At 36.8% G+C, this 19,085-nt stretch overlaps 1 protein-coding gene across 16 annotated transcripts in view; it reads right to left on the reverse strand.

The window, feature by feature from the left end:
• TBC1D4 (TBC1 domain family member 4) overlaps positions 1-19,085 on the reverse strand; it is a 207,556-nt gene that overhangs the window by 31,341 nt on the left and 157,130 nt on the right. For 10 of the 16 annotated variants that reach the window (XM_081549935.1, XM_081549932.1, XM_081549933.1 and 7 more), the window contains 3 exons: positions 17,239-17,313; positions 13,940-14,166; positions 1,677-1,834 (listed from right to left, as the gene is read on the reverse strand). In XM_081549935.1, the coding sequence (XP_081406061.1) occupies positions 1,677-1,834; positions 13,940-14,166; positions 17,239-17,313 (460 nt within the window). Of the gene's footprint in view, positions 1-1,676; positions 1,835-7,959; positions 7,984-11,599; positions 12,181-13,939; positions 14,167-17,238; positions 17,314-19,085 lie in introns of those variants that run through there. The other 6 variants (XM_081549931.1, XM_081549928.1, XM_081549930.1 and 3 more) reach the window with 3 other exon arrangements.

Below are 19,085 nucleotides of genomic sequence, written 5' to 3' on the forward strand. Positions count from 1 at the left end.
CCATGGACTGTAGCCCTCCAGGCTCCTCTGTCCGTGAGATTTTCCAGGCAAGAATACTGGAGTGGGTTGCTATCCCCTTCTCCAGGGGATCTTCCCAACCCAGGGACTAAATCCATGTCTCCTGCGTTGGCAGGTGGATTCTCTATCACTGAGCCACCCAGGAAGCCTCTGCAACACTATTACCCAATTTCCGGAGTTCATTCTCACCCTCCATTCCAGGCCATCTTTTGCACTGTTACCAATTTATTTTCCTATTAACAAACATGATTCTGTGTTTTAAAACATTTCAGTGGTTGCATATATCCCAAACTCCTGGGAATAGCACAATGATCGCTTCAGACTTTGGCCTCAATCTTTCCAAACTCTTCTCTCCATCCGCCATCCTCTGCTCTCATGATGCTGATTTTCTCATGACTCCCTGACCCACAAAGTCCTCTGCAATGACTCTAGAGCTTTTCTGGTCCCTCTTTTCAAAAGATGCTTCTCCCAGCAACGAGTTTAAATAAAATACTTAACTTTTTTTGAAAAACATTCTCTGACCACCCCAGCAGAGTTAATTTTGCCTCTAGAAACATTTTTTTCTTGGGTTGTTGTCTTTATTAATTGACCTCGTCCCTACTCTTATTATTTACTTTCTTAATAATTTTTTTAAAATCTTACTGTATGAATTTAAAACTTAGTACATTTGAATTTTGCTTTCTTGGTTTTAGAACTGCCCTCTAAATACCACTCAATTTTGACACATATTTTATAATCATATTTTCTTCCTTCTAGTTTCTAGGAAAACATTTTTCAGTTTCTAAACACATAAAATTTTTTAGTTATCCTCTAATTCTTCCTCTTCCTTTCCTTCCTTTCTTCCTTCTGCAGTGTGATCAGAGAATATAGTATGAATAATCAAGATTATCTGGAATTCATTTAAAAATCTTTACAGCCAATAACATAAATAATTTTTACAACTATTCCATGTGTGCTGAAAATAAATAAATTTTCTCTACAGGTGACAAGGTTTTATACAAATATCAGATCAAGCTTGTTCAATTGTGTTTCTCAAATATTATCTATATTTAATTTCTCTAGATTTAATTTTCAGAGAGGAATATGTTAAAATCTCCCATGAAAGTTATTTATTCATTTCTCTCTCAAATTCTCTTTAGTATTATTTTAGTGTTATCATCATTGTTAAATCTCTCTGTTTCTTGTTACACTTCCTTTGCCCCCCTTGTATATTTTGCTTTAATTTCTTATAGGTCTAATATGGAAAGAGAGCTGCAGGGTCTCTCTTCTGGCTGATGTCTGCCGAGCATACCTACATCCACTTCTTTATCGTTCAGTGTTTCTATGTGACTTTGTTTCATGTGTGACTCGTAAAAGAATGTTACTTTTCCAAAAATAAAAAGATCTCTGACTTCTTTTCTATCACGACGCTAGTTCCCTCTGTATGATGAAGTAGGCCCCCAAACAGGTTTTGGAAATTCCTTCATTCATTCAATAGCATTCACTGTATGCCTAACAGGTTCTAATGATACCTGACTATCTCGATATCCACTATCTCGGATGTAAAAAAGAGACGTTACTTCTCTACTGTAATCACTTAATTCTCTTTGTACACTAAGCATCGCCTTCCATTCCCGAGTCTACGACAGTAGTGAGGGGTAAGTGACTGGCGAACGGACCTTGCTGCATCGCGGAGGGAGATTTGCTCATGGGAGAGGCAACCCTGAGGAAGATGCGTTGCCGCCAGGAAACTCGGCGAGGAGTGACAGGGGTTCCTCCGGCGTTTAGGGACTCGTTGCTGCAGGTGGACGAAGTCCTTTTTCTCCCCTCTCCATCACTGTGGAAAGCACAGAAATAGATAACTTGTGTAAAGGAAACTGAGTAACGTGATCTTTCATAACAAAACGGTAGCACAAGCCATTCACAAGGTCTACCGGAGCAAGCACAAGCCACAGGCAACATGGAGGGATGATCGCGAGGCACACGGATCACCCAGGCCACCACATCCCGGGACAGGGGCAGCCCAGGCCACAGCCCTCCTATCTGAAGCTCACCTGTTTCTACTCTTTCCACAGGAGCCAATCACTCCAAGTTCTATTCTGAGCAACAGAAGCGCTTATACAGAGGAGCAAAGGCTGCTTAACTAATGACCTCATCATTTGCTAAAAGAATTTCAATTAGTAGTATATTCTAAACATTGTAAATACTTTATAAAAAGATCATAAGGAGCTTTTCTTATAGCTTTTATAGAATGGACTGACAAGATAGCTTCTAGTTGCCTGTAACTGCTACAATCCACCTCGAAAGTGTTAACCACCAGTAGTTGAATCATGTTAGAAAGTAACCTGAACAAAGACAGGAGAGTCAACCTTGGGATTACTGTTAAGTTAAAGAAAAAAGTGCAGCCAAATCAACTGGATAGGTTGCATTTTAAAATACTAAACAGATTTCTTTAGAGCAAGACTTCTTAGAGACTATAATATGCAGGCATGCACTGTGACTCTCCAAAGGCAAATATATACAGACATTCTCTAACTTACCTAAATTATTTGACCCTAGAATCACCTTCCTTAACTTTCTTGGGGGTGCGGGGTGAGGTAGGCAGTTGCGGATGTCACATCTTTCTACCTTAATGCTTTGTGATATAAACATACAGTAATGCTGTTCTGCTCTAAGAATTTCATTTTCTAGAAAAAAGTACTCTGAATTCTGCTGGGGCTATCTGCAGGAAAAGGTCATTTTTTTTTTTAAAGGTCATTATGACTCAAACTTAACTTTTGAGACCAATTATGTTAGCAGCCGAAATACCATGCAATAACTGTTGCCACTCATGGTGGTGGGAATATTTTGCTTTTTTACATTTAAAGTATCTGAGCTTCCTGAGAGAATGATGAACAATATTTGCAAGTGGTGACGCCAGCAAGTGAAGCTGCACCAAGCAGTGTTAGCTGTTAGGGCAGAAATGAAACTCAGCTAGAAAAGCCACCACCTCACTCACATACTCAGAGGAACTCCCTAAAGCTGAGACAATCAGAATTCAGAAGAGCCAGTCAGCCCTTGTCTTTCATATTTGTATTTACTTTTGCATATCCATACTCACAGTTATCAGGTCATTCGGTTATTTCTAATCTTGATCTATCTTTCTAGATTAGGTAAATTAAGGTTAGGAAAAAAACATACTTTTGAGCTACCTCACAGACAGTAAATGACATGCTGTACCATGATACTTCAGGAAGTAGCTGATGCACATCCCAGTGGAGTCAAGCCCGTTTTGTTATGTATCCGGGATAACGTTCTAACCCTAATATGTGCCCACAGTTCACCACTCTCTGTAATACTGACTGAACATGTCCACCTTTACTTCCCCTCTGCTGCTGCTACTGCTAAGTCGCTGCAGTCGTGTCCGACTCTCTGCGACCCCATAGACGGCAGCCCACCGTGCTCCCCTGTCCCTGGGATTCTCCAGGCAAGAACACTGGAGTGGGTTGCCATTTCCTTCTCCTACTTCCCCTCTGGAAAGCCTTAATTCAGTATTTTCCTTTGGGGAACTATGATTCAAACATTCTATATATATATATATATATATAAAATAGTTATATCCTAAGAAACACTCTTAACGTACCCTGTATCTTCATTTGTATAACACTATTTGTATAACTATTTGGCAGTTATGTGCTAAATGCCTAACTCAAGGATGTATTTCTAGCTCCTAGTATAGCAAATGGTAATTAATGGTAAGCACTCAACAAAAGGGGCTTCCCTGGTGGCTCGAAGGTAAAGAACTCGCCTGCCAATGCAAGAGGTGTGGGTTCTATCTCTGGGGCAGGAAGACCCCCTGGAGAAAGAAATGGCAACCCACTCCTGTATTCTTGCCTGGTAAATCTAATGGACAGAGGAGCCTGGTGTGCTATGGTCCACGAGGTCACAAAGAGTTGGACACGACTTAGCAACTGAACAACAAACTCAACAAATATTTGCAGAATACATTGATATTGCTGTTGTTGTTGTTCAGTCACTCAGTAGTCTCCAACTCTTTGTGACCCCATGGACTGGTCTTCACTATCTCCCGGAGTTTAATCAAACTCATGTTCACTGAATTGGTGATGTCATCCCAACATCTCATCCTCTCTAGTCCCCTTCTCTTCCTGCCTCCAATCTTTCCCAGCATCAGGGTCTTTTCCAGTGAGTCAGCTCTTCACATCAGGTGGCCAAATTATTGGAAATTGATATTGTAAAATCATAAAAACATGAACTCAGAAGATTAAGTAAAACGGACAAAAAATGTTGGCTTGGCTTGTCAGGAATAAATTCCTTGACAGGTCAGGAATAAATAAAAGATCTACCTTCTTAAAACCTTTTGTTGACAGTCACAATTTTCAAGTTTTTCTGGCAAAAAGTTCTAATAGCTTCATTTCCCAAAAGCAGAGACTAAGGTGTCAATGGTAGGTACTAACAAAGACAATACATAATAAACAACATAAGGCATCTTTTTTTCCAGATAGTAACACATTGACATAAGAGTATCCAATTTATGAATTAATCCTAGGAAGCTAAGTGACTTATGTAAAAGCAACAATTTCAATGCCTCACAGGATAAGTGTTCAATAAATAGTAGTTTCTTTTAACTTTTAGTATATCTAACAACAAAAGTAAAATAAACCAAAGCAAAGGGATTCTGAAACTTGTGTATTTTAATGCTGGGATTAAAAGGATCTTTTCAAATTTGGTGTTACTAACATACCAAGTGTCTGGGTAGTACTAAAAGTACAATTCAGAAGAAACCCATGTCATTTTCATTATTGCCTGTAAAATATACAGTTTTGGGGGAACAGGTTATAAAACTGGCGCATAACGTACCCTATATCAGCTCGCTGTTACAAATTTGAAAATTTCATAACATCTAAAACTTAAAATCCTGTAATCTAAACAAACTGCCAAAAAAGACACATTTTCCTCATTTGTCTGGCATTTAATGGCCAGTAATAAGCCAAAAATTAACCGTCAAAATATAAGATAATGTTACATGAAAAGGAAGAACTTACATAACAGACCATTGACCCTTTATCATGTACTAGAAAACGACATCCTGAAAAAGCAGTTTGGTAGCCGAGATAAGGCAAAAATTGCCGTGCTTCATCTACTAAGAAAAACGTGTATCCAGAAGTCCGGGTCTAGAAAAGGGTTTCAACAGGCAGTGCGTATGTGCAACTTATGGCAGTTTACTTTTTGATTCAGATTTAATCAGCAACCTGATATTCCTAAGGCAGTAATTTTAAGAATCAAAACTGTGTGCATCAAAATTCTTAATCTCCCTATGGTTGATTCTTGATGTATGACAGAAAACCACAAAATTCTGTAAAGCAATTATCCCTCAATTAAAAAACGTAAAACAATTATGAAACTCATAGAAGAAAATATATGAGTAAATTTTCAAGATTTTGAGTTAGATTAAGGCTCCTTAAATATGTCACCAAAACCCAGGTGAAAAGAAAATATTATAAAAAAAAAAATTCTTAATCTCACTTTGGAAACTTCACTGGGTTGAGGGGGTAAGTTTTTGTTTGAAGTTTTTATTTTGTTTTGTTTGTTTTTTGCTTTTTTTTTACTACAATATTAGTTTTCACTTCAACTTCTCCTTTAAGTAATCCTAGGCAATGTCCACCTTTGGAGTAAAATTAAAAACAAAACAACATGTGGTATTTTTTACAGTAATAATAAAGCTAACACAAACAGACATACCATGTGCCAGGCACTGTTCAAGGCATTTCATAAGTATGAACTTATTTCAACCTCACAGCAACTTTATGGGGTACATGGTATTACAATACCTATTTTTAGTGAAAAAACTGAGACAGAAAGAAGCTAAGTCATTTGCCCACAGTCTCAGGGATATAGTGGAGGAGTCAGGATTCAAACCCAGGCAATCCAGAATCCAGACACTTAGGCTCTGTAGTTTACTATGTCAAGCTAAATACCCTTTGCGTTAGTTCAGACAAAGCCCTATTGGTTCATAAAAATAAAGCTGTCAGGACTCCCAGGATCCCCTGTATTTCTGATTTGTAAAAAATCAGTCTCTAATTAGCTTTAAGTCTTTGGGCCAGTACTTCTTTTTCCTTTTTAATGGAATAATGTCATTTTACGTTATTACAGAGTATTATTATATTACATTATGTGTTCATTTATGTAAATATCTCACTTCGTTTTCTTTTGAAACCATTGGATTTCAAAATGTAAACACTTTTTTATTTTTAAATAGGAGGATCAAATAAAAAACACATTAATATATATATACCAACATACATTGGAGAAGGAAATGGCAACCTACTCCAGTATTCTTGCCTGGGAAATCCCACAGACAGAGGATCCTGGCAGGGCCATGGGGTTGTAAAAGGGTCAGACACAACTAATCCACTAAATAATAACAACAAAAAGAAAACCATTTAACAGAAATCTGAAAAGGCTTTCTCTTTGTAAATGCCTCAAGAAAGGCTGCATGGAATAACACAGTGTTGCCATTTGAGAGTTTTTCCCACAAGGCCCATAGCACGATTTAACTCATAATTTTACTTTAGGTGGACTAATAGCTTATCTAAGCCCTGGTTTCAACTGTATACCTGTCTAACATCCTATGGAATATCATTACTAATTAAATAAAACTGAGAATGAGCTAATCGAGTGGAAATCAATATACAGCAACTGACCTGAATCAAATGAGACAGATTCATCAATGTGTAAAACAAAAAAAGAACAAGAACAAAGAATTTTATTTCCTAAACTCTATACTGAATGAAAAGAATTTTGTTAAGTTCTTTGCATTGCAATTTAAAATATCTCTGGGGAGCTCATTTGCTTACTCACATTCTTATAACTTAATGTTATATAAATTATATCAAGCAAGATATTAAACATTTCTGGGGTTCAGTCTAACCATATATAAAATAATAGGCCAGACCACCACTAAGGTAAAACACAGACCTAGTTCCATGCCTATAGTAGAATCTAGAAGGACACACAAAAAATCTTAACATTTCTGTTGGGCTTTTGGGAGTAGATTAGAAATATTACTGAAATGGTCTTACATGCAACCATTAAAAAATGTAGGTCAATTACAAGTCTCAGTCACTTTTTATCTTATCAATGTGGCCCCAAATAATTTTTTCTCTTTGAACATCTCATGCTAGCCCAATCTTTTATACTGGGTTTTAACTCCCACTAGAAAGAAATCTAAATGTCAGTGACCTCAACAGGAAGATAGGAATGTCTGTTTTCCACTGGGCTTGTGATATGAGTAAAGCATAGAAAGTAGGAAAGAATAATCATTTTCAGTTAAGCTCTTCAGCAGTGATTCTGGACATTTACCACAAAACGCATGTGTGTCAAGAGGAAGAAATGTCATCACAGATGTGGTCAGACTTCCATAAAAAGGAACTAGGTGTTTTCCTGTGTCCAGCCCAGTGGGAAGTCTGGAAGGCCACAGCAGTGTCTCAGAGTAACCCATGTGTCAGCAATTAAGATGAACAGAAATAGACTAAGAATACTTTTCAGTGAAAACCAGATATGATTTTATGAGTAAATTTCTTTTAGGGTTCTTATTTCTGCATCTACTTGGGATTTGAAATAAACTCCTTAAATGTACATATATACCTCCAAACTAGCAAATTCACTTACTTCCATTAGTTCAAAATTTGAATTAATCTTTACTGAAGGCCACAGCACAGTCCTAAGGAAACGTCAAAGTGGAATAGAGTAGAAACAGGATTTGTTTACAAACAATCTTTTATATGAACATTCATAATCTTTGATTACACCAGGAGTCATTTTTCCCCTACTATATACCCCTCACATCACCGGAAGGATGGCATGCATGGAGAAGACAGCCAAAACTGATTTTTAAATGAATGGTAATAATCAGTTGGAAGAATTAATAAATTTGTAAATGAAAATATTTAGACCTCTAATCACCTTGATTCTGAAGCAGTGTCTTGTCTAGTACCACAGGAAAACAAGGAAGAGCATTAGCACAGAAAAAGAGTGATGCCCAAAACCAGGATTTAGAATAAAAAGGCATTCCCATAAGACAGCAATAAAGTATAAAAAATTTCAATATTGTACCATGAGTAATTACACTATTTTTATCAGATAATATGAGAAAACTATAGAACCAAAACTATACCACAAAGTACTTGTCAGCAAAAACCTATTTTGTCACTGAAAAGTTTTATAAGTAGATGTAATGACTATCATTTGACCAATGAATTTCAATATAAATATTTTTCAAATATAGGCTCAAGAGCTGAGAAGCAACAATAAGGAGGAAACAGATGCTTGTTTATAAAAGGATATATTTGCAAAATGGCTGTTATGTAAATATACCATCTGATTATGCATAATTATATTTCAGCTACTACACAATGAAATAACATTAAATTTTTAAGAATTAATTTGAAGTAAGGTAAAACAATACATATATGTACTCCTTTTCCTTTAGCATTTCACTGTTGTACAAATGAACCTACTAATAAGTAAACCATGATATTAAAAATATCTTGGCTTCTTTTTCTCAGCCTGCTTAAAAACAACAATCTACATGTTTTTAATAATTCAAAATGGTGGTCCTGGAGAAGGATTCCTAACCTGAATTTCAAATTTCAAATGATCATGCTCTTTAAATAGTATTTGTTAACCTATGTGCTAACTTACTCTATACTTTCCTCAACTATGAATATTTACAGATTCACACTATGCCTCTAATAAGATATGAGCTACCCAAATGAAAAGAAAATTATATTACATAGTTTTATGGACCTCTTCCTTTCTATTTTGAATAGTTGCAGATATCATGGTAATTGTATGCATATGATGTTTTCTCTGAAACCAGTGATAATGAGAGATGTAGAGTTCAGAAATTACTGGCTTAAAGCCACACTCTTGAATATTTTCATTCTTAGCAAACACACACTGAAGGATTCAGAGTAAAGGGACGTGTTATCTGCAATCTATTCACAAATGGCTTAGAATAACAAAATATATATGCATATGTGTATCCATGTATACATGGAAACAGAATGATAAAGCAAATGTGGCAAATGTTAAAAATGGATGCATCTGGATAAAGGGTTAGCAGTTCTCCATAATAGTTTTGCAATTTTCCTATAAATCTGAAGCTATTTTATAATACTAATTTAAAAAAAAAAATCTCTAAGACTGTAGTAAATTTATGTCAAAGTGACTGACTAATTGAAATAAACTTATTAAGAGTGAATTCTGTCCAACACTTTTGCTACTGTGTAGATAGTTACCAATAATGCACAAGTATGTACCAATGTAGACATGAATAATATCCAGGGAGCGTGCGTGCACGCTCAGCCACTCAGTGGTGTCCGACCCTCTGTGATCCCATGGACAAGTAGCCCACCAGGATCCTGTGTCCATGAAATTCTCCAGGCACAAATACTGGAGTGGGTTGCCATTTCCTCCTCTAGGATATCTTTCCGACCCAGGGATAGAACCCGTGTCTCCTGCATCTCCTGCATTTGCAGGCGGATTCTTTACCACCAAGTCACCTGGGAAACCCCTATCCAGGGACAGTACTCTATAAAAAACCAAAAAACTAGAAATAACCTACATGTCCACTGGAAAAGGAATGAATTGTGATGTAGTAAGTGAAGTACTATTCAGCAATACAAGTGAATGAACTGAAGTACACATAAAAGAATACATCTCATAAACGATTGATTATTCAGTGAAAAAAGCCAGATATAAAAGAATTTATGCTGTATCATTCCATTTATAGAAAGTTCAAAACCAGGCAAAACCTCATCCGAGGTCTGGATGAGGGGTAGAGATTGGGTGGGAAAATGGGAGGAGCTGCCAGGGTGCTGGCAGCATTCCATGTGATGACTGAGTGGGGGTGATGTGGGATGTTCACTCTGTGATAATCCATGGAGCCAGATGCTTAAAACTGGCATAATCTTTAATGAAATTTTAAGTGTCTTTTTGGCCAATCGATTCTAAGCTTTCAAATTACAAAATACTGTACAAAAAGGAAATAAAACCATACCAGAAGGTGCTCTCTGATTTTTTAGAATTTCTCAGAACTAAGAAAACACTATAAATTTCAGAAGATACGATGTTTTTAATGATCCTATAAACTTAAAAGTTCTCCACATGCCTAAATATAGCATTTAGAATAAGATCACCACAAAGAGGTACATTTTTTTCAATGCAAAATTAAATATTTGCCCTCTGACTTCAATACGCTCCTACTAGAATGAGGTATAGAGGGCTAAGTGAAGCTTGGCACAAGAATAATACATACACCTCAGCAGAAATTAACAACTATAATAATCTTTTATATTCACTGCTTTTGTACTCTATAACCTATTCACAGCTAATCCTTGACCTTCTTGGTGGCTGTCCCTAATTGTCACCTTCAGACATGGTTCTGTTTCTGGAAGAAAACAGGAATTCTCCAGATGTTCTCTTTAACATAACAGCAGGAAACTGAAAATGGGTGTCACTGAAAGTGCTGTATTCTTATCAATAGGTAGAACTATAGCACTGAGGTAGACTGAAATTTTTAATGTTAACATGTGTAAAATGTTTTATCGGTTCTCATTTATCTAAACTATCAGTTCTCTAAATTCATTGCATATTCCATATACATAATGCAATTTTTATGGTTTTCTTCTTCTCACATAAGGTTGATCCTGTAAAAACCTTTTAAAATCAATTCTTTGTCAACTATCTTCAATAGAAATTCAATATTTCAGCATAATTTCGAAAGGACAGTTCAGATTCAAAATTTTATTAATCCAATATTGTCTGCCTTGGGATGAAAAGAGCTTGACATACATGGACAAAAGACATTCAGAGATAATTCAAGGGTTATTATAGTTTAACAAGTTAATGCAAAAAAAAAAAAAACAAGTTAATGCACATTGCCTAATTATACTAACTTTTTGAATTCCCTATGTCTAAAAGAAAGGAGGCCAAAAGAACACCCAAGAAGATTTTAGTGGCACGCAGGCTGGTTGACAGCACATATTCCTCTCCTTGACTGCAAGAATTAACAATTATCAAAAAATAGAAACAACCCAAATATCCATTAGGAAGAGAATGGGTAAATTGTGATGTATTAAATGGAATACTATACAGAAATAAAAAAGAATGGCTCAAGCTACACATAAAAATAAAAATGAATCTCAGAAAATTCTAAGCCAACAACAACCCCTTGAGAATTTCCAGCTTAATCCACTGCTTTCCAAAGGCTAGAATATCCCACTGAGAATCTGCAAGATCAGTAAGAATTCAGAATTTCAAAAATTATCTAATGGTAATTCTCAAAAAATCACCACACTTAATTTTGTGTAGTTATAAGAGCAAGGAACAAGATTTAATAGGTTACACATTTTCAATACTGGGGACAAAAACAAAATCAAACTGAACGTCTACACAATTCAAGAGATCCCTCATGCTGCCAGAAAGAGTTGTTATCAATATGATCCTGTAGCTATTATGCGACTTACACTGAGATTCAGAAAAGTAAGTCTATATCATTGAAAAACCAGTGAAACACCTAGGAAATATTTTATATACTTACAATATTATTAAGATATATAATATCCATTACTTTAGTACAGCTGTTTAAATAGTGGCTTTATACGTCCAGAGAAGCTAAAAATAAAAAAGAGAGACTGACATGATCGGGGAGGTTTTCTTAGTATGTGTTTGCATAGGGAAGCTCAGCCTCTGGGGCCCAAGACAAAGAAACACACAAACTACAAAAATATAGTCCCCAGAGTAAGATGATCATGTTACCAAAAAGCTTCGAAATACTTGTTTGTAAAGGTTTTCCTCAAATTAATTGGAACTGAAACCAATATATTAGAAACTGGTTAGAACAGGCACAACACACAGATGCATTCATGTCACTCAAATTAATTAGCTACTTTTTAGTAACATATCAGTATATCACTGCAGAAAGGTTGCTTTGCAAACAGAGGACACTGATCTCACCTGATTTCATTCTCATACTGTGGGGATAGTCTACCTGAATTCTGGTAAAAGCTTTTCAGGAAAGAGGGGGCAGTGAAGGAAGGGGCAGAGAAGGAAGTGTGAAGACTTGGAAGACTGGAGGAAGAATTACACTCCTTGTGCATGCGCCGAGCTGGTGGAAGGATGCTGAGTACAGAAAATACAGCAAATTCATCTTAAGTTATATTCTGGAACAATCTTCATTCACTATGAAATAGCATATACACAGGTTCTTGCTATTAATGTAATCAAGGTTGAATTTATATGGAAAAAATTTATATGCATGCAGTTCTCTATTAGATGGTGATGACCTGGTTCACTGTTTCACAAACTGAATTCCTCATCTATGCAGCATTTCTCAGCAAATGTGTTTGTCTCTAAAATGCTCATAACAATTTTAGGACAAAAAGTGTTTATTTTGACTTGCAAAAGATACTTCAAGGGGAAAAAGTAGGAAAGCACAAATAACTACAGGAAACAAGCTCCAGAAGGAAACACTGATTATCAGTAGTTCAAAGACTTAATTATTTTAAAGATATAAACACTTCTAAAAATTTAAGAACAACATGTTTGGTTGTTGGGAGTCATCCTAATACCTTTGGCTTAATGAACATTAATGTCCATGTTCTTTCTTGCAGCCTGTGGAATTGTGCAGCCATGGTTTTATCTGAATCCTTAAGTCACCTACAAAGATTTTTTTCCAGAAGATTCCTTTTATAGCAGATTTTTACCATGATATAAATAGCATCTTCTCATATTGACAGAAATTCTTTGAGTATATACATTACAAAATGTGGAAAACATAAGAAAATATAGACATCATTTATCCTTTAATATTTTAAATTCTTGAAGATAACTTTTCCTGGAAAAAGATACTTAATGCCTTGGGTAAATATAAATGATCATAAAAAATGCTTGCTATATACATGAATACTTAGTTCTTTTTCATAAAAGAAAAATCTGAGGATAATTAGTTCTACTATTTTTATATATCTTAAATACCTTGTTTATAATATGAAATTATTAAAAAAACAATAAAGATTCAATTATATTTTTAAAAGAAATGCTGGTAAATTTAATAGCAATTAATTTAAAAATTAATCTTCTTTTTTACTTAGAGTTCTGATTTTATTTTTTTCCCTCTGACTGGAATCCTCATCAAACTATTTCCTAAACCAAACTCATAGGTAAAGAAGAGAAACAAAATTAGTTCTAGGATATAAATTCTGATTTGTACTACACAGTAAGAAGTATAATCATTCTACAACTGCAAATTTTATTATCTCTTATCAAATGCTAAATTATTTGGTTAAAGTATTTCCTAAATATCATGTGAGATAATTTCTAATGGATGCTTCCTGTCAATTATGGAATATGCATTCTTCTTTATAAACATCACTTTATTCTAGATAAAATTTTTAACAACTTTCACATTTGGCGATAATTTTTTATGAAATTAAGTAACAGCCAAATTTTACCCCATGTATAAAGGTAATATGAGTGATTCTTTCCAACCCTTATGTTTACCATTGTAAGCTTACAGGAAGCTCTGCTATGTTATTTTCAAATTTGCTGCTTCATGAACGCCTTGGAGACACTGAGGAACATGTACTGTCAGCAGGTTTTTCAGATAAAACAATGGCATGATACCTTGTTTTTTCCATTTTTTCTAGGAAAAAAAATACTTGCATCCAAAATGTTTGAACCCTGCTCTTTGGGTGTGCCTTAAAGCTCGCCTGCTTCCCTTAGTGACGAAGGTTTTGATAATTTAATTTATTTTTCTGGTCTTCCTGAAAACTAAATACTGGCTACAGCAGGAAGTCACAAAACCCCTTGACTCCACAGTGGTCAGAACACAGGGACAGGAGAATTTGGTTCCAGTCTCTGGAGAGAGGTTTGGACTCACCTGCACTGTTCGCTGGAGCTCTGCCTCAGAAGAGGGGAGCGCACCCCGTGGGCCTTCCCATCCTGCAAATTCAGCTTCCTCTTCGTGCTTGAAGGTGGGTGGCTGAATGTGTGGGCCCGTCTTCGAAACTGCGGGGAGTCAGAATCCTCCTCAGGGAACGTCTGCCAAGCTGAGGACAGGGGGGACGCTGGCGGGGTCCCTGGCGGAGAGTCTCCTGGCGAGTAGTCCTGAAACGCAAGAAGTCAGGCCTTTCTTTCCTACATGGATCATGGCAGACCTGCTCAGACACAGCTCAAAAGGGACAGGGTGTCTCTTCTGCCTCCTGAGTCATGACAAACTGTTGTGTGTGGGTTTTTTTTTTTTTTTTTTTTTACTCAATCCATGCTGAAGCCTAATCACTATCACCACAGCCCATTTCTTCTGATAAGCAGCTGTAAGACAGCATCCGTAAAGATAGGCCAGAAAGTGAAAGGGATGATAAGAAAAGGTATTCTTCCCTCTCACCCCTTATAGTAAAATGCTACAAAGCTACTGTACTCTTCTCACTGTTACCAGAAAGATGAAAAGAGATCCTGACCAAAAGAGGGTGGAGTCTGTATTCACACACCTACTGATTTCCGTGACATCTCAGTTGCATGCTTCCTGTACTGTCAAACAATATAACAACGCTTAAGTGTCCAAGTCTCATGGCAAAGACACCAGGAAAATAAAATAAAGCCTGTTAAGTATCCTCCCTCACAGTGGATGTTTCTATCTAACTACGTGGTCCCTGAGGTAAAAAAAATTTTAAAGACATGAAAAACAGGAAATGAATGAAAAGTGAGCTATGCCGGAATGCCTCTCATACTGCATGAGTTGACAACATAAATCTTTCAATTTAGACAAGTATGCTGTTTATACTCTCCAGAACAGGCTCTGCTGTAGAAATCTGTAGCTTGATAAACATGGGTTAGGGCTCATGGACTCATAACTGTCCTCAATTCTACCGACAAAAAGTTTAGTGAAAATATTTTAGTATTTTTCCATTAAAAACAAATAGGTTGCATCTGCCTCAGGTTACATGTTACAGGAAACAGGAAACCAAACCTAGCGAGAACTGTCTATGAGATAAAGAAGAGCCTAATATTGCAGTTAAAAGGGTTAAACATAGGGGAGGGGGAAGTAATATGAGGAGAGAACAAAAGATAAAAAAGATCACCATATAAGTACAGTAATTATATGGTTCCTTTTTCTATGGCTTTGGATCAATAGTTGTTCAAATACTGTTCCCCAAAATATACTACCTCCAAACAGTCAAAAGCCTGAGAGAACAGAGTTAGTCAGCCAAGAATGTGTTCTGTCCCACCAAGAGAAAGCTTCAGTTGAATAGATAGAAATGTCGACTAAAAAGAGATGTACAACTTGAGAGTTGTGAGTTAAGTTTTATTTGGGGCAAAAGGAGGACTGCAGCCTGGGAGGCAGCATCTCAGATGTATGACCTTAAATTCATGGTTAACACCAGGTTATGGTCACTTAAGTTTAAAGGCTCCTCTATGTTGGGAATGGTTAAATCATACTAAAAATGATCAACCTGGTAATTATGAAACAAGACTGGGTGCTTTATGAACTATTCCTGTTATTACCCTTAGAGAGAGTGATTGGTATGGAACTCAGTGGATTTGTGGCACTAATTTATGGCCTTGACATCTACAGGGATAGATACAAAGGTGTAGCCTGGGATTCCCATGAATTTAAGGTCATACATGTTAACAAATTAGAGGCAACCCCAACCAATCTATCATTGGTATGATCCCAGTGGGTCAAAGATCTGTATTCTACTAGTATGACCATTTAGCAGCTTTTGTGTGTGTGTGTACGTATGCCTTCGATGGGGTTGGAGGATGTAATTGACCATATCTAAGCCTTAACAACTTTCATAAGCTTTAAATGACAGTAATCGGGCTATTAGCCTATTGAATTCTGAGATCTCTATGATGAGAAAGGCAGTACTACACAACTGCAAGGCCATTGACACTTTACAGCATCTCAGGGAGACATCTGTGCTACAATTCAAACTGAATGCTGTATTTTCATACCCGATAAATCCTTTAATGTAACCCATTTGATGACCCACATGAAAAAATCAGATTTCTGCTTTAAGAGACCCATTCCCTAGTCTTAATGATCTTAAAAAAAAAAAAAAAAAACTGTCTTGGTGTGGGAGGCTCATGGCTAAAATATTTACTTTTAATTCCACTAATGTTATTAACTATACCATTTGCATTTTGCTTGTTTCACAAGATTATTATTTCTTGTCATACCAAGTGTATGACTGAGCCTCCAACGAAAAGGATGACTAGACTTGAAGCAGTTAATCAAATCTATAGCTCAATATATGATCAATGATTGTAACAGTATAACTCTAGGTATGAAAAGATGCAACGAGAGGGAATACTTTCTTGGACCATAACTAGAAGACAGGTGTCCAGAGATCTTTGACTATTAAGATCTAGTCCAGTAATACCACACTGAGTGTCTTATCAACAAAAACTTTCTTCAGAACTGGGAACGAGCCTCCCTAGCAATGCAGGACAAAATAGTCATGAAATGCCCCCCAGAGTATAGTTAAATTTATGACCACAGGAGGGCCATGTCAACTACAAATTGGCACTTACCAAGAGCATTGCCAATGGCTGAACAACACAGGCATTTGCCATCTGCCTCTATGGAGACTGAACCCCATGCTGCTATAGCTGGTGACCTTCAACAACCCCTGAGGGAGTTCAGGGTGGAGTGAGGTATTCTGTGCTCCAGGGAATCTAGTGGGACAGGTCTTTAGATAGTTGGATGTTTTTAGGAACAGATTTTATGATCTCAATCCTTGCTTCTCCTCATATCTAGAGAAGCACTAAATCCCTTCATGGTGACATCAGATCCTCATGACTAACAAAAACCTTTTTGTAAAATGAGTGCTTCATGGTATTGAATTCCCCCTTCACCAAAACTTTATATACTGACTTTCTCCCACTGCTGCTTTGGAGCAGTCTCTCAGAACTATCTGAGATGCTGCCTCCCGGGCTGCAGTCCTCATTTTGTCTCAAATAAAGCTTAACTCACAACTCTCAAGTTGTACATCTTGTTTTAGTCGACAGAAACGAGCTAATACACAGAATCCTCTTTGAAATAATAAAGGCTCAAGAGCTATTTTTTAGAAGTCATAAAGGACTCATAACAAAATAACTAAGCAGGCATAATACCATATAAGTGTTTGTTTTTGCCAAGTTGCAATAGCAGAAAAAAGGAGAGCTCTACTTACGTACCTTTTCTGAAGCAATACTGTTGGATCGTTCAAAGCTGTCCACACTTCCAAGCCGACCTCTCATTCTGTTAGCTCCCTGTGTGAAGAGAGTAAAATTAAATCATTCATACGGTTCAAATTTTTACTTTAAAATTATAAAAGGCAGCTGTCTGTTTATGTTACCATGAAATCCATCCTTTAGGGGTTCACTCAAATTTGTTGGCAACATTGGTCATAGCAAACACCCTCTTCCAACAACACAAGAGAAGACTCTACACATGGATATCACCAGATGGTCAATACAGAAATCAGATTGATTATATTCTTTGCAGCCAAAGATGGAGAAGCTCTATACAGTCAGCAGAAGCAAGACCAGGAGCTGACTGTGGCTCATATCACGAACTCCTTGTTGCCAAATTCAGACTGAAATTGAAGAAAGTAAGGAAAACTACTAGACCATTCAGGTATGATCTGAATCAAATCCCTTACAATTATACAGTGGAAGTGACAAATAGATTCAAGTGATTAGATCTGATAGAGTGCCTAAAGAACTATGGACAGAGGTTCATGACATTGTACAGGAGGCAGTGGTCAAGACCATCCCCAAGAAAAAGAAATGCAAAAAGGCAAAATGGTTGTCTAAGGAAGCCTTACAAATAGCTGAGAAAAGAAGAGAAGTGAAAGGCAAAGGAGAAAAGAAAAGATATACCCATTTGAATGCAGAGTTCCAAAGAATAGCAAGGAGAGATAAGAAAGTCTTCCTCAGTGATCTATGCAAAGAAATAGAGGAAAACAATAGAATGGAAAAGACCAGAGATCTCTTAAGAAAATTAGAGATACCAAGGGAACATTTCATGGAAAAATGGGCACAATAAAGGACAGAAATGGTATGGACCTAACAGAAGCAGAAGATATTAAGAAGAGGTGACAAGAATATACAGAACTATATAGAAAAGATCTTCATGACCCAGATAATCACGATGGTATGATCACTCACCTAGAGCCAGACATCCTGGAATGAGAGGTCAAGTGGGCCTTAGGAAGCATCACCATGAATAAAGCTAGTGGAGGTGATGGAATTCCAGTTGAGCTATTTCAGATTCTAAAAGATGATGCTGTGAAAGTGCTGCACTCAATGTGCCAGCAAATTTGGAAAACACAGCAGTGGCCACAGGACTGGAAAAGGCCAGTTTTCATTTCAATCCCAAAGAAAGGCAATGCCAAAGAATGCTCAAACTACCACACAATTTCACTCATCTCACACGCTAGCAAAGTAATGCTCAAAATTCTCCAAGCCAGGCTGTAACAGTACATGAACCGTGAACTTCCAGATGTTCAAGCTGGATTTAGAAAAGGCAGAGGAAGCAGAGATCAAATTGCCAACATCAGCTGGATCACTGAAAAAGTAAGAGAGTTCCAGAAAAACATCTACTTCTTCTTTATTGACTATGCCAAAGCCTTTGACTGTGTGGATCACAACAAACTGGAAAATTCTTAAAAGAGATGGGAATACCAGATTACTTGACGTGTCTCTTGAGAAATCTGTATGCAGGTCAAGAAGCAACAGTTAGAACTGGACATGGAACAACAGACTGGTTCCATATCAGAAAAGGAGTTCGACAAGGCTGTATACTGTCACCCTTCTTATTTAACTTACATGCAGAGTACATCATGAGAAATGCTGGGCTGGGTGAAACACAAGCTGGAATCAAGACTGCTGGGAGAAATATCAATAACCTCAGATATGCAGATGACACCACCCTTATGGCAGAAAGGGAGGAAGAACTAAAGAGCCTCTTGATGAAGGTGAAAGAGGAGAGTGAAAAAGTTGGCTTAAAACTCAACATTCAGAAAACTAAGATCATGGCA

Source organism: Giraffa tippelskirchi, chromosome 12, assembly GCF_054371585.1.
Source record: "Giraffa tippelskirchi isolate mGirTip1 chromosome 12, T2T-mGirTip1v1.2.pri, whole genome shotgun sequence".
Taxonomy (NCBI): Eukaryota; Metazoa; Chordata; class Mammalia; order Artiodactyla; family Giraffidae; genus Giraffa; species Giraffa tippelskirchi.